This window comes from Aphelocoma coerulescens, chromosome 4A (assembly GCF_041296385.1).
Source record: "Aphelocoma coerulescens isolate FSJ_1873_10779 chromosome 4A, UR_Acoe_1.0, whole genome shotgun sequence".
Lineage (NCBI taxonomy): Eukaryota > Metazoa > Chordata > Aves > Passeriformes > Corvidae > Aphelocoma > Aphelocoma coerulescens.
This window is the reverse complement of record NC_091018.1, coordinates 17772736-17785158: the sequence shown is the minus strand read 5'-3', so window position 1 is coordinate 17785158 and position 12423 is coordinate 17772736. Positions and strand designations below refer to the sequence as shown.

General features: G+C 52.1%; 1 protein-coding gene across 3 annotated transcripts; it reads right to left on the bottom strand.

Annotated features, from left to right (window-relative positions):
* Positions 1-779: 779 nt before the first annotated feature.
* ITGB1BP2 (integrin subunit beta 1 binding protein 2) lies at positions 780-11762 on the bottom strand. 3 transcript variants are annotated; one of them, XM_069014938.1, is made up of 12 exons: positions 11673-11759; positions 11241-11265; positions 6319-6368; positions 6164-6220; positions 5719-5867; positions 5469-5581; positions 5172-5230; positions 4211-4281; positions 3872-3974; positions 2425-2544; positions 1940-2002; positions 780-1192 (listed from the first exon to the last, which is right to left on the bottom strand). In XM_069014938.1, exons 1-12 carry the CDS (start codon positions 11691-11693, stop codon positions 926-928), a joined length of 1098 nt encoding a protein of 365 aa, XP_068871039.1. In that variant the 5' UTR covers positions 11694-11759; the 3' UTR covers positions 780-925. The 3 variants fall into 3 exon arrangements, with proteins under 3 accessions (XP_068871039.1, XP_068871038.1, XP_068871037.1); XM_069014937.1 differs by lacking the exon at positions 11241-11265 and having other exon boundaries at positions 11673-11762; XM_069014936.1 differs by lacking the exons at positions 11241-11265; positions 11673-11759 and adding an exon at positions 6577-6750.
* Positions 11763-12423: the final 661 nt, after the last annotated feature.

Genomic DNA, 12423 nt, shown 5'->3' with positions numbered 1-12423 from the left:
TCAATATCCATGAGCTGAAATACGCACGCGTCTCTCTGTGCACGGCCACAATCGTGTAACATGTGTCCTTAATAAGGACAATATATCCTTAACAAAGATAATGCTAGGAAGAGGAAAGAATGGCAAAACCGAGTGACTGCCTTTGCTTTCTCTACACGAGACAGCGCAATTAAGTGGCTCTGTGGCAGAAGAGGGTTGGGTTTTTTACACGGGTGAATGCTCCGGTCCCTGGCGTGCGCCGCCCCCCGCTCCCGTTGCGGGCGCTGTGCCGCGGAACACAGCGCAGCGCCCGCGGAGCTCCCGCGCCTCCGCAGCCTCCGCCTGGCCCGGGGCGCGTCCGGCATCGCCCGCTGGTCCCGCGAGCGGCCTCACGCCTGTAAGGGGCTTTGCAGGGGACGCCACGGCTCCGCTGGAACTGCCGGCGGCGGTGACGTTCCCGTGTCCGCAGCCACCATCTCCCGACAAAGAGCCGCAGGGCCCGGCTTCCCCAGCGCCGGGAGAGGGAGAGGGTAAGAGCTTACAGTCAGCTCAGCCCGGGGCTCAGCACCCTCAAAAGGGGCAGGGATAGCGGTGTCCACCCTCAGAAATGCCAGGGTCAGGCACGGTGCCGGGCTCTGAACACCCAGTCCCCAGGGACACCGAAGGTGCAGGCATGGGGAGTCCTCCTGTTGTCCTGCCCCAGCCAGGTACAGGAGAGGAAGTGACAGAAGGCAGGGTTTGGCCCGCTGATGTTTCTTAAGCGCCCGTCACGGATTTCAGAGGACAACCTTTGCTCTGGGTGTTTATTAATTGTCCCTTCTGGCCCGGGAGAGGCCTTGCTGCAGCCTGCACAAGGTTCTGGACTAGGTCTGCTCCTCTGGAGCTGGTGCCAAGGTGCCCAGCAGCTCAGGAACCAGCACTGCTCAGGTGCTGAAGCACTCGGCCGTCAGTTACTCGGTGTTATCATATCCGGTGTGCCCATCTCCAACTCTTCATCTTCCTCCTCGGACCAGCTCAAGCTGTCATCAGAGTCCTCATCCTGCATGGCCCCAGGTTCCTCTGTGTTTGCAGCTTCCTTCTCTTGCTCACCACAGGACTGCAATTTGCTTTGGGGGAGCTCCAGCCTGGCCCAGGAGCCAGGGCTGGCTTTGCAAAGCATGATCTCCACCTTGGCGGGGACCATGCTCACAAAGCTCTTCTCTACGTCAATGGTCTGGAGAGAGGGAAAGGTGCAGTGAGGTGGGCAGGCGAGGGCAGGCAGCACACTTTCAGCCTTCCCCTTACTGGCAAAACCCTGCCAGAGGAGAAATCTCCTCCTGTGCCAGGAGAAGTCTGGGCTGCAGCTGAGCTGAGCTGAGCTTCACACTGTTATGTCAGAGCAGCACCACAGTGCTTGTAGAGAGCTCAGGAGAGCTCAGCTCGCCTCAGCCACAGGCGCAGCTGCGGCACAGCCTCTCCCCAGCAGTGAGCTGTGCTGAGACACAGCCATACCCACACCTGTCAGCTCTCTGCTGCCTGCAGGCACAGGCAACACACACCACAAATACAGACAAGAAATGCACATGCAAATTCCTGAGCCTCACTGCTGCTCCCCAGCCAGCAGGCAGCTGAAAAATCAGAGTCTCACTGCTCAGACCGCAGCCTGCCCACAACTCGCAGCAAGATTGTGGGGGAGACAGGGACCTGCTGGGCCAAAGAACATTTGGGGCAGCCTGGGACCAAATTCAGAACACCTACAGAGCTGGCAGTGACCTCCAGCTCTGACCTTAGCCCTGGATCAATCAGTGCAGCCACCTCACCCTCCTCACAAGCCCTAGGGCATTTCCTAGCAGAGATGGCTATAAATGCCTGCATCCGTACAACCCGGCCCAGGATGAAGAGCACGGGCTGCCCCACAGCACTGCAGCCCAGCCCCATGCAGACTGCTGGAACAGGGAAATCAAAGCAAACAGGATCTTACCCCCCAGAGCTCCAGTTCTGCCCGGAAAATCTTATTCCCTTCAAAGATGACATGAGCCTCAAGCTGAAAGATCAACAGAAAATTATCTGAGACAGTAGTGCAGCTCTGCCAGAGCTCTTCCCCCAGACAGTGCAGCTGCCTTTCAGCACCATACTGCATCCCACATCCTGGCTCGAGTATAATGGTGATCCCCTCAGCACCTGGCAATGTTTCATCCCTTTCAGGGCATGAAAAGTTCAGTTCTGTCATGGGTCAAGGGATTCAAGGCCAGCAAATCCACCCATTGAGACTGAAAGCCAGAGTTGCCAGGCAGATGCAGCAGTGAAGCCATCAGGCTCTCAGCTTGGGGATGGCAGGTTGGCAGTGCCAGCCCTGCCTGTAGCAACAGACCAAAGAGGCCATCGAAGAGCCCCAGGCACCCAGCTGGCTCCTGGCTCTTCAAATTCAGGTGGTGCCTTGAGGGTTAACATCCCCACCCCACTCACCACGGTTCGATTGGCCTTCACGCTGCTGAGGGCAGGCAGGGGGTTCTTGGCATAGACTGTCACCACCACCTGGCTGCTGGTCTGGTGCCAGTCCTGCCGGCACAGCACTGCCTTCTTGTCCTGCCGAGGAGAGGAGCCCATCACGGCACAGCTGGGGCTCAGGCACCACCAAACAGAGGGGATGTCTGAGCCAGAGGATGCTCCCTTGCACATCTCCTTTGTGCTGGCTGGTTCAGGCTGGCACCAGCTAAGCAAGAACAAACCCTGCCTTCTGTGCAGGTTTTTGAGGGGAGATGGTTCAGGTAAAGGTGGGCAGCCCCTGCCATGCTGTCCCATGCAACATGGGACATCTGTGCTTGAGGTTCCTCCAGGACATGTTAAGGTCAGAGACATCCCCGTCTAGTTCCAGAGTCACTCTGCTATGCCCAAGCTCCTAAGCACTGTGCACAGTCAGGAAACTCAGCCTGGAGGGCAATGCAGAGGCTGTTGCTGGACATGGGTGATGCCACCACACTACATTTGGGAGTCAGATGACCCCCAGATGGCCATGTTTCACCTTTGTCCACCTTGTCAGCACCACAGGCACTGACAGGCCTGTGTCCCCACCAGGCTCATTTCTGACCATCACCAGGAGACAAACCCCCTGCAGCCCTTCCACTCTGCCAGCCAAAGAAATGCTCCAGGAGGAGTCCTGGCCCCAGACTTAGGTGACAATTAGCACAAAACATCTGCATCACAGTTCCTTCACTGCAGCCTCCTTTACATTCAGGATCTGTTTTCTGCTCCAGGACAAAGAACAGATTGGGCTCAGAGAGTGTTGCTGGGAGCAGTGCTGACTCAGAGGAACACAGTGCTCTTTCAGGGTTATCCTGGGCTCTTTTGGTGCAACTTTCCCAGCTTAAGCCTGTTTCCAGTCAAGAACTTTCCTGGGGAAAATTACACACACAGAATACTGAGAATTGGGACCTTCTCCCTGCTGCCCTACCACAACACCCTGTTGGTATAAAGATGAGATCCCTCCTGAGAAGCAGCTGCAGAGGGAAAGCTTCATTAAAGCCAAATTCAGTTATCTGCAATCATCTGTCAAAGCCTTTGGGGTTTTTTTTGCAGGACTTTTCCTGTGCTCAGCCACCTGTCTCTATGTGGCAGCCTGAAATGCTGGCTATGCTGTGTCCAGGGCCAGGTCCTGGCTCGTTCAGCTTCCTATTGTACATCTGCCCATTGGGTGTGAGAGCTGACACATCTTGTGAATGCAGAGCAGCATCTTAAAGGGCAGATGGGTGAAGATTAGGCATTCAAACCCTGTGCAGTCATCTGTCAGTAATTATGAATATTAATACAATTAAATGAAGAAACCTGTGTGAATGCAGAGCAAGGGAAGGAACACTCTCAAATGCCAACAATGCTGATTGCTCACATGAGTTGCCTCTACTGAGAGCCCCCTTACCTTCTTTTCTGTCCAGCAGTGACACCCACGGCTGCAGCCTGGCTGCTCCATGAAGGCACTGAAGTCCGTGGTTTTGATTCCACAGCAGCTCCAGTACTTCATCCTGAGGAGAGCAGGGTGACCTGAGTGGGGAGTGCACACAGGAGCAGGAGAGGGGACCACAGCAGGGTGGGGGGGAGAGGGACTCGTAACCAAGAGCTCCCCCTGCCCACCTGTCCCCTTGGGGGGTATCACCCACAACTGCAGTGGCCATGCTGCTGGGGCCACACAGCCTTGCCATGTAGCATTTTCAGCCCTTGGCAGGGTCAGCTTGCTCTCTGGAAAAGGGTGGTTTCTTACCCCTCATGGAAGACAGGAACACCAGGATGAAACGTACAAACCTCTGTGTTACTCTCCGGGCCCTGGTAGATCTGTGGAGAAGGAAGCAGAGGAAAGTTCTGTCTGTGTCTCTGGCACAGGATGACAGGGCACAGATGTCTACTCATCAACGCCCATCCATGTAGAGGGCACAGCACAATGCCCAACATCACCCTTTTGCTGGGTCCAGCACCTGTGAAGACTCACTCTGGGACCCATGCCCAGCCAGCAGCCCAGCACTTGTCCCTGCTCCTTGCTGGCAGGGCAGCCACCCCAGCCTTGCTGTGACCACAGTGTCACCCTGTGACCCCGTCAGCAGCCCTTCTGTACCCTTCTCTCGAACACAGCCTGCTCCCAGCCCAGGGCTTGGTAACACAGGGACAGTGGGCAAGTTTAGACACCACAGAAACTCACTCTGAAGTGCAGGAGGCCTTTTGTCATTCCTGTCCTTTCCCCTCCCTCCCAGAGCATGTCAGTCTTACGTCCTCATCTACCTCCTGCCTTTTGTTCCCTGCCTGCTCCCTCGCTCCTGCTTTCCTAGCAGCTCAATCCCTCAATCCCTCCCACTCGTCCTCGAGGCAGGCAGCGCTCCACAAGGCAGCCTCGGGCAAGAGACAAAGTGGGCTGTGCTGCATCAGTTCAACGCAGGTGGGAATTTTTCCACATGCATTTTGCCTGGATGTCCAATCCTGAATATGTGCTCTTTTTCACTGCAAGCAATCAGCAGCAGTGAAACACAAATGTACCGCCAGTCCAGAAGCCTCTTGCAGGAAAGTGGCTGGGAGGTGACAGAGGTGGCTGCTCCCAGGGTGGGATGAAAATGTGGAGCAGGTGGGCACTGCCATCTTCCACCTGCCTGATACCTTGCCCTGCTCCTGGACCTGTGATGATCCTGGCCACAAGGGACAGGCTGGGCAAAGAGGGGACCCTGCCAGGTACTCACCGCCTTGCAGGCTGCATTCTTGCACATGGTGCCAGTTCTCACCTGGGCAGCCTCCTCACCTGCGAGAGCAACACAACTTCACCCAGGAAAAACACTGCCATGCCTGCCCCCAAATCCTGCCCCAGCCCTGTGCCAGCTCCCCAGCTGACCACAAACCATCCCAATGTGCCTCCAATATGCAGTTTTGCAGGTGGCTGAACACGCAGCACACACTGACTGCACTGAGCCTGTTATGCAAAACCCCGTGCTGAACTTGCCATGTGCAACTCCAGTGCCATCCATCACCTTGTCCCCTACCTGTACAACTGCTCTCCAGTGTCTCATCCTTGGAGGACAGGTTCAGTTTCTCCAGTGCCTGCTCCAGAGACCTGGATACTTTAATCGGCAGCAGTTGTCTTGGCTCATCAGAGCTGGGAAACAGCAGCAGCAAAGGCCGAGTGGGTTTTTCTGTGATTTAAGTGTCATTGCCTCTCCTGAGAGAGCAGCAGGGCAGGACAAATGTAGAAGTGACACAACAGGGCAACACTGTTAGCTGAGCCTATCTCACCTTGGTCTTTCCCGCAGCATCTTCTCAGCTGATTTTGGTCCTTGGACGATGAGCTCCTCCACTGGTTTGGCCTTTGGCTCATCTGAGGTCTTCCCTTGGTTGAAAGGCTCAGGAGGCTTCTCCTTGCTGTGAAACCCCTTTGTGCATCCCTGAACAGCAGAGACAAGCCTGATGACTGCTTTGTCCTCCTCAGCCTGGTGGCTGCTCCCAAACCCTGTGAGTTTCCATGATGTGGTGGCTCAGTGTCCTGCAGAGATGGGTTCCGACCTTGCACTTTGGGAGCAGCACTCTTATTTGGAGGCTCCTTGGAAGCAGATAGCAAATCCCTGGCTGCAGGGCAGAAGGGACATCCCTGACACAGCACAGGAATGGGACAGGACTGGGCAGAGGCCAGAAGGAGAGGACGGAGGAACAGTGGGTGCATTTGGGCTGGCAGGTCGCTCACCTTTATGGAGAGGAACTCAGAGAAGTCCGTTGTGCGTTTCTTGCAACAAGACCAGCCCTAAACACCAGGACATGACAGGCTGGTCAGGTGTGGGCAATCCTGCTGGGCACAAGGTCACTCCCTGCAGCTGCAGCCCCAGCTCCTGCCCCACTCACCTTCAGGGCATCGTGGAAGATGGGGACACCCGGGTGATACAGGCAGGAATCTGAAAAGGGAAAACCAGGCAAAAGCTTTCAGGAGAAGCAATCCTGCCCACGAGCCACCTGCGAGCGTCAGCAGCTCCGGAGCCAGCTCCTGCCATATGGGCTGCCTGCGCTGGGCTTGGCAGCTCGGCTGCAGCACGGCAGCCGAGGCCACACTCCGGGAAAGCAGCACACATTCCCCTTCCCTCTGGTGCACACGAGCCCACTCACCCTCGGCGTTGTGCTCGGGATCAAACCTCTGCCCGCAGCCCTTGTTGTAGCACAGCAATGCCATAGCTCAGGTGTACGCGCAGTGTCCTTCACTCCTTCCACAGAAATCCCATCAGTTTATCCCTGCCCGGGATCTCTGCTCTGCTTCCCCACTTGCAGCCCAGGCGCCGGGAGGTGGCTTTGCCTATCTTTGGAGGCAGCTGTGGGAGGTGGCTGGTAACCGGAGACCGGGCTAAAGATGGACAGGGCAGCTGGTGGGGCTTGGCGCCTGTGTTATCTCCACAGGCATTTCTGTGCTGGCCCTGTGCCCAGCAGAGGGAATGGGCACTGCAGGGTGGCCCCGCGCCCGGGGTGTGCAGAGGTCCTGTCCCAGTGCCTGCCATCCTGCCAGCATCCGCCACGGAGGCATTGGCATCACCCCAGTGTTCACACAGGCGACTCGACCAACCATGCTCAGCTTCTGTAGCATGTACGGAAGCAGCTGAGAGATCCCTGAAACTGAAGGGGAGAGAATTCCCAGAATCACAGGGCAAAACTCGTGCTGACCTCCCCCAGCCCCAGAAGGCACAAGCACCTGCTAAACAGAGGCACCAGCAGACCAAGGTTGCGCATGTGGACAAGACATCGTTTGATGCTGCTTTTTGTGCAGCTCAGGAGTAACAGAGTGGTCAAGGGAAGGTTCTTAGCCAGACGTGAGAAGCAGCACACAGTGATTATGTGGGTGATTACGATTAGATTTATGGCTAATAGTTTTTAAATATTGCCAGTGCAGTATCTAAATAACAACTCTACCATCCATTACAAAATATGGTGCTATACAGGAGTGGTCCCTCCCACTGAGTCACAAGTTTCAGTGAGACCCACTCACTTTCTAAACTTCTCTGAGAAGTCTTGGTGTGGATCAGTCCACTTAGTCTCAGATTTGGTTACAGTCTAAAGTATTATAATATTGGCAGGCTTGGCTAGAAACATACAGATTTACAGTCTTTGGCCTTGCAGAATTCACAATTACAAAGCTCTAAAGCACCTTTGGAGCTACTTTAGGATTTTATCTCTATATTTGACCAGATCTTACAATTTTTCAGTATTCCCCCAAAAGTGAGTATTCTGTGTGTTCCCTGTGCTCTGGGTGGACGTACCCTGCAGGTGTCCCCAAGGTGGGGGAGGAAAGGGGGGGAGGCATGACAAACAGCACCCAGAAGCTGCCTGCGACCTTAGGAGAGCAGTTTGCATGGTTGGCCCAGACTCCAGCAGCATTTTATACCCTTTTGCAGGTTGATGTGCACCACAGTCAATCACAAACAGCTCAGTTCCCCCATCTCTGGAATACATTAAGCATGCAAGCATTCAGTGAGTTCCTCCTGCAAAACCCACCTGATGCTTTCATGTTATCTTAGGACAAACTATATGGCCCAGCAGAGATTGTGGAAAGGGAGAGGGAAGGACGCACACACAGACTCACACCTGACTATCCTCCCTTGTCATCACACCAGGGATGAAAATTGTTCCCTGGAAGATCATTGTGATCACAGAAGAATACAAAATGTTACTCAGGTCCCCTGTACACACAAGGGCTTTACTCAGACCCCCTGCTCCCCCTTCTGGGACCCAAGAGTTTTCCTCTACAAACAGGAAACCCTCCTGAGATCAAAGGTTTTACTTAGTTCCTATAAGCATCTAAATCAAATATTTTCTTTGTGCTGTTCCTGTTTGCAGGGACAGCTGTTTCCTGGGTGCTGCCCTCACCTCCAGGAGCACACGGCATCTGGGGACCATTTCTGTTCAGGAACCAGGGTCAATATAAGTCCTTGGCACTATCAGACAGTACAAAGAACAAGTCCTTCAGGCAGAAGATGCCCAGGGAGTCTGGTCAGGAGGTGAGCCCGCAGGGTCTGCCATGGCTGATGCAACCCTAATCCTGTCCTATGATGTTTGTTTAACCTACTTAATCCCCCTACAAAGCCTGAAGAATTTTCTATCATCCCAAGGGCATGTCCAGAGTTCAGAATTAAGATGAACAGTTGCCAGATTTCTGGAGTTTATCAGGGAGATGACTCCAGATTATTTCACACTGTACTGCTACTTCACCTCCAGCTCAGTTCTGCCACCCCCACCTTGAGATGCCCCAGACAGCAGCAACATCCGACTTTCCCTTGTCAGCTCCTTAGCAAGGAGCCAGCCCTGCTGCAGGGGAGGATGTCTATCACTGTCACACCTCTTTTATACCTGGGTCACCTGTGTACAAATGTACATCCACCCAAAAGTTGGGAGGGAAACAGGAGGGCACTGGGGAACTTGTCACACCAGCATGAGCCACGTGGCTTCAAAGCACTGTACTGCCTCAGGACACAACTGACCCAACAGTCCCAAAGGTGGGTAAAAAAATGCTGCTGGCATCCAGAGCCTCTGCTTAGGTGAGAAAGATCACTGGGGACCCAAGAAGCTGGGCAGAGGCCTGTGACAGGGGAATTTGCCATCCTGGGGGCTGAGCAGAGCTATAGTGTTTCAGACCTCCCTGTTCTTTCCACGAGCTGTCAGCAAGGCTGCAGCTGTCACTGTCCCCGTGCCAGTGAGAATATGGAGCTCAGGTTACCCTGCACACCTCAGAGGAAACACAGAGAGGATGATGTGGCTGACACACATCGCAGAGATAAACAGCAGGTATCCAGGGGGGGACTGTGGCTGAGGCAACTCTGTACTCTGCACCTGAGACAAGAACTGAGCTCCCAGCTGCCAATTAAAAATAGAGCCTCTTTGCTTTATGTACACTTAATTTCATATACAACAGAACAAGAAAGGAAGTAGAAAAAACAGAATAAATGATTCTCAAACCCCACTTAATGTGTTTGCCCTTGAACAATCAGGGTCAGTGTAAAACAGCCCTGCAAGGTCCTGGGGAGAACATGCTGGATACCTCCAGGGGAACAAACCCAGCTCATCCCTGACCCTTCAGTCATTCAGGATGCCCTGTGGAGCTGGGGTAGCAGCAAGGCACTGCATTTCTAAAGCACAGAGTAAATCCTCCATACAAAAGGCTGGTTAGGTGAAGGGAAATCCCTGACGAACACATTAATGATATGTATGCAGCAGGCAGGATTAATGTTTTTATATATTTGGGAAATAAAATCTTTCTCAGAAGAACATGTGCTGAGCAATTCTACAGCAGTTCTGCCTGGCCACTACACAGATAGCATTGCTAAGGAGTTACATAGCACCTGTCCAAGGGGCCTGAACTGCTTGCACTCAACAGTTCAGAGAACAGGTTTGAAAAAGACCAGAAAACTACCAGAAACTGGAGTATGGGCAATCTTCATCCCTCCAGTCAAGACCATTGTTCTTCTGCAGCTTGGGTTATTACAGGACTATTGCTGCAACACTTCAGTCTCATTGAACAATTACAACTTCAAACTGGAACCAGCTACCCCAGCTGACAATGATTTTCTCCCTGTAGTTCAGTGTCTTGCTCCAGAGATAATTCAGTTTCCTTGGAGCTGAGCTGCACCTTCAGTTCATTCACTCTAGTGCTCACTCTGAAAGCACATGCAATATTCCTCATCAAAAAGTGCACTTTTGTTCTCAGTTGGAACCAGTCTGAAGAGAAGAGTTCAGCCTACTCCTAAGATTTAGTTGTGTGTCACTAGCTGGCATCCTGAACCAAAATCTGCTGGCTGAAATACCCTGAACTGGCACTGAGTGTGGGGTTTTAGCAGTTCTCTTGTCAAGGGTTCTGTTGCCTTAAAGCAAGGTCACTCTGAGCTCAGTTAGAGCAGAGTGACACAACTGTAGTGAGGGAAAGTGCCCCAAAACCGGCGTTGTGCCCGGCTGAGCTCCTTGCTTTCTTACTCTGCTTTTGCTTACGTCTGGCACCAGGTACCCAAGTCACAACCAAGAGAAGAGAGAATGATGGCTCCTTACAGCAAGGCCATAGAAAATCACATCTTCCTTCTTTATGCCCCCAAAGGTAGCTCACTCACTGGACAAGTACTTTAGCACATGCCATCACTTGCAGCTTTCTATGATACATTACAGCTGCTTGTGAGAGGCACTGTGCCAGGAAAACAAAATGAAATGTTTGTCTACTGCTTTGATATGACAAAATTATCTACATACCAGCTGGATTTTTCAGATTTATCTTTGATTCTTGCAAGTGCAGTCGCTATTGTTGAAGAGGAAGCTGCATAAAACACAAGTTATAACTTCTGAAGTCCACAAATGATGAGGGGTTTAGGGCTAAGAACAAAGTGGTAAGAATCAAATTGCTCATCAGTCCTTGGTGTGATATGAACTGATACTGGAGAACTGAATCTTAAACCAGCTGATCAAATATGACAGCAAAAGGCAAGGGTTTCTCTTCAGTAGAGTCAAAATATTTAATCAGTCTGCAATTACATAACAGCCAGCACTCTGGAAAGGCATGCAGAGGGAAGCATTCCCTTCTGCACAGTGGCTGAATCTCAGCACATCACCACAGTCCTGTGAACAGCCCAGCCTCGGGAGCTGCACTCACCACCTGAACAGGCAGTGCACGTACCAACACCAAACCCCAAAGTGCTTCAGCAGAGCAAGGAATTGCTCAGCTGTAAATGCTTCTGCTCTACAGTCAGTCTGTCCTTGACAGATGCCTCTGAAAATCTCAGCGAAGGTTTGCTTTACAATTTCCTTACCCAGTTGCAGGTTTTCAGTCTCCTCCTTTAAAGCAAATTAAGAATAGTTACCTCTAGCATTCACACCAGAATTCAGTTTCCTTCCTTTGCTGCCACTGGATCTTCAATTTAGATGTTTAAAATCTTGTTAGATGGGCTTTGAGCAGTGCTAAATTCCTCCTTCCCCATGATTTCACACACCCTTTTCTCCCAGGGAAAGGCAGTAACCAGACCCATCCTTAGCTTATGCTTGCTCAGCATTGAGGCAGCAGCAGAGTGATGGTGAACATCTGAGCTCTGCTGTTTCCCTCGGACAGCAATTCCTCCTTGGACTGCTCACTAACACACAAGCCAGCTGAGCAACACGCAGGTGAAGGAGGTAATACATCTGGGTGCAACTTCATGGCTTCCTCTCCTGGTATTTCACACTTCAGAATTAAACAATGTACTTACCCAAGTATCTGCCAGCCTCATTCCAGACACGAGTGACGAGATCCATCCTCTCCAAAGGGCAACAGAAAAGCCGATCAGCAATCTCACTTATTTGAGATTCTGCAAGTGAGCTGTCCTAGCAAATGAGCCAGGTGAAAACCACCACCAATCTCCTCATAGCTCACAATCAAGCTGATAACCACCACTAGATACTCTATCATCTCAGCAAACCAGCTGCCAATGCTTTCAAATGTGGAGAACAAATTAAGAAAAGAAACAAAGAGCATTGGCTGCAGCTTCTCTTCCATACATCTTATCATCCAATTCCAGGTTAATTAAAAGCCATCCAAAGACAGGGTAAACTCCAGAAGTGATTATCTCATCTTCCCCTACTTAAAGAGTACCTACAGAACCAAACCCCAATTTAAGGTTCTTGCTTTGGTAACATTAGGCATCTCAAAATGTTTTCATCTTCCCTATGATTTCACAATTCTTCAAGGCACCTCCTTATGCTTTTAGGCTGTAACACTTTCTCTTCCCTACCTTTCCCACCTAAATTTATTTCTAAGTGTCCCCCTTTGCAGTCTCAACTCGAGAGACTCAGTGTGAGAACACAAGTCACAGAAGGCTCCTGTCCCTACAGACTCCCTTATGTATTACACCAGATAAAGCATTCCTGTTGCCATCAATAGTCAACAGTGAGTCCTGTCCTTCCTATCCCAGCACAGGAATTCTGGGAACATCCCAGACAGAGGCATCTGCAGCACAGAGC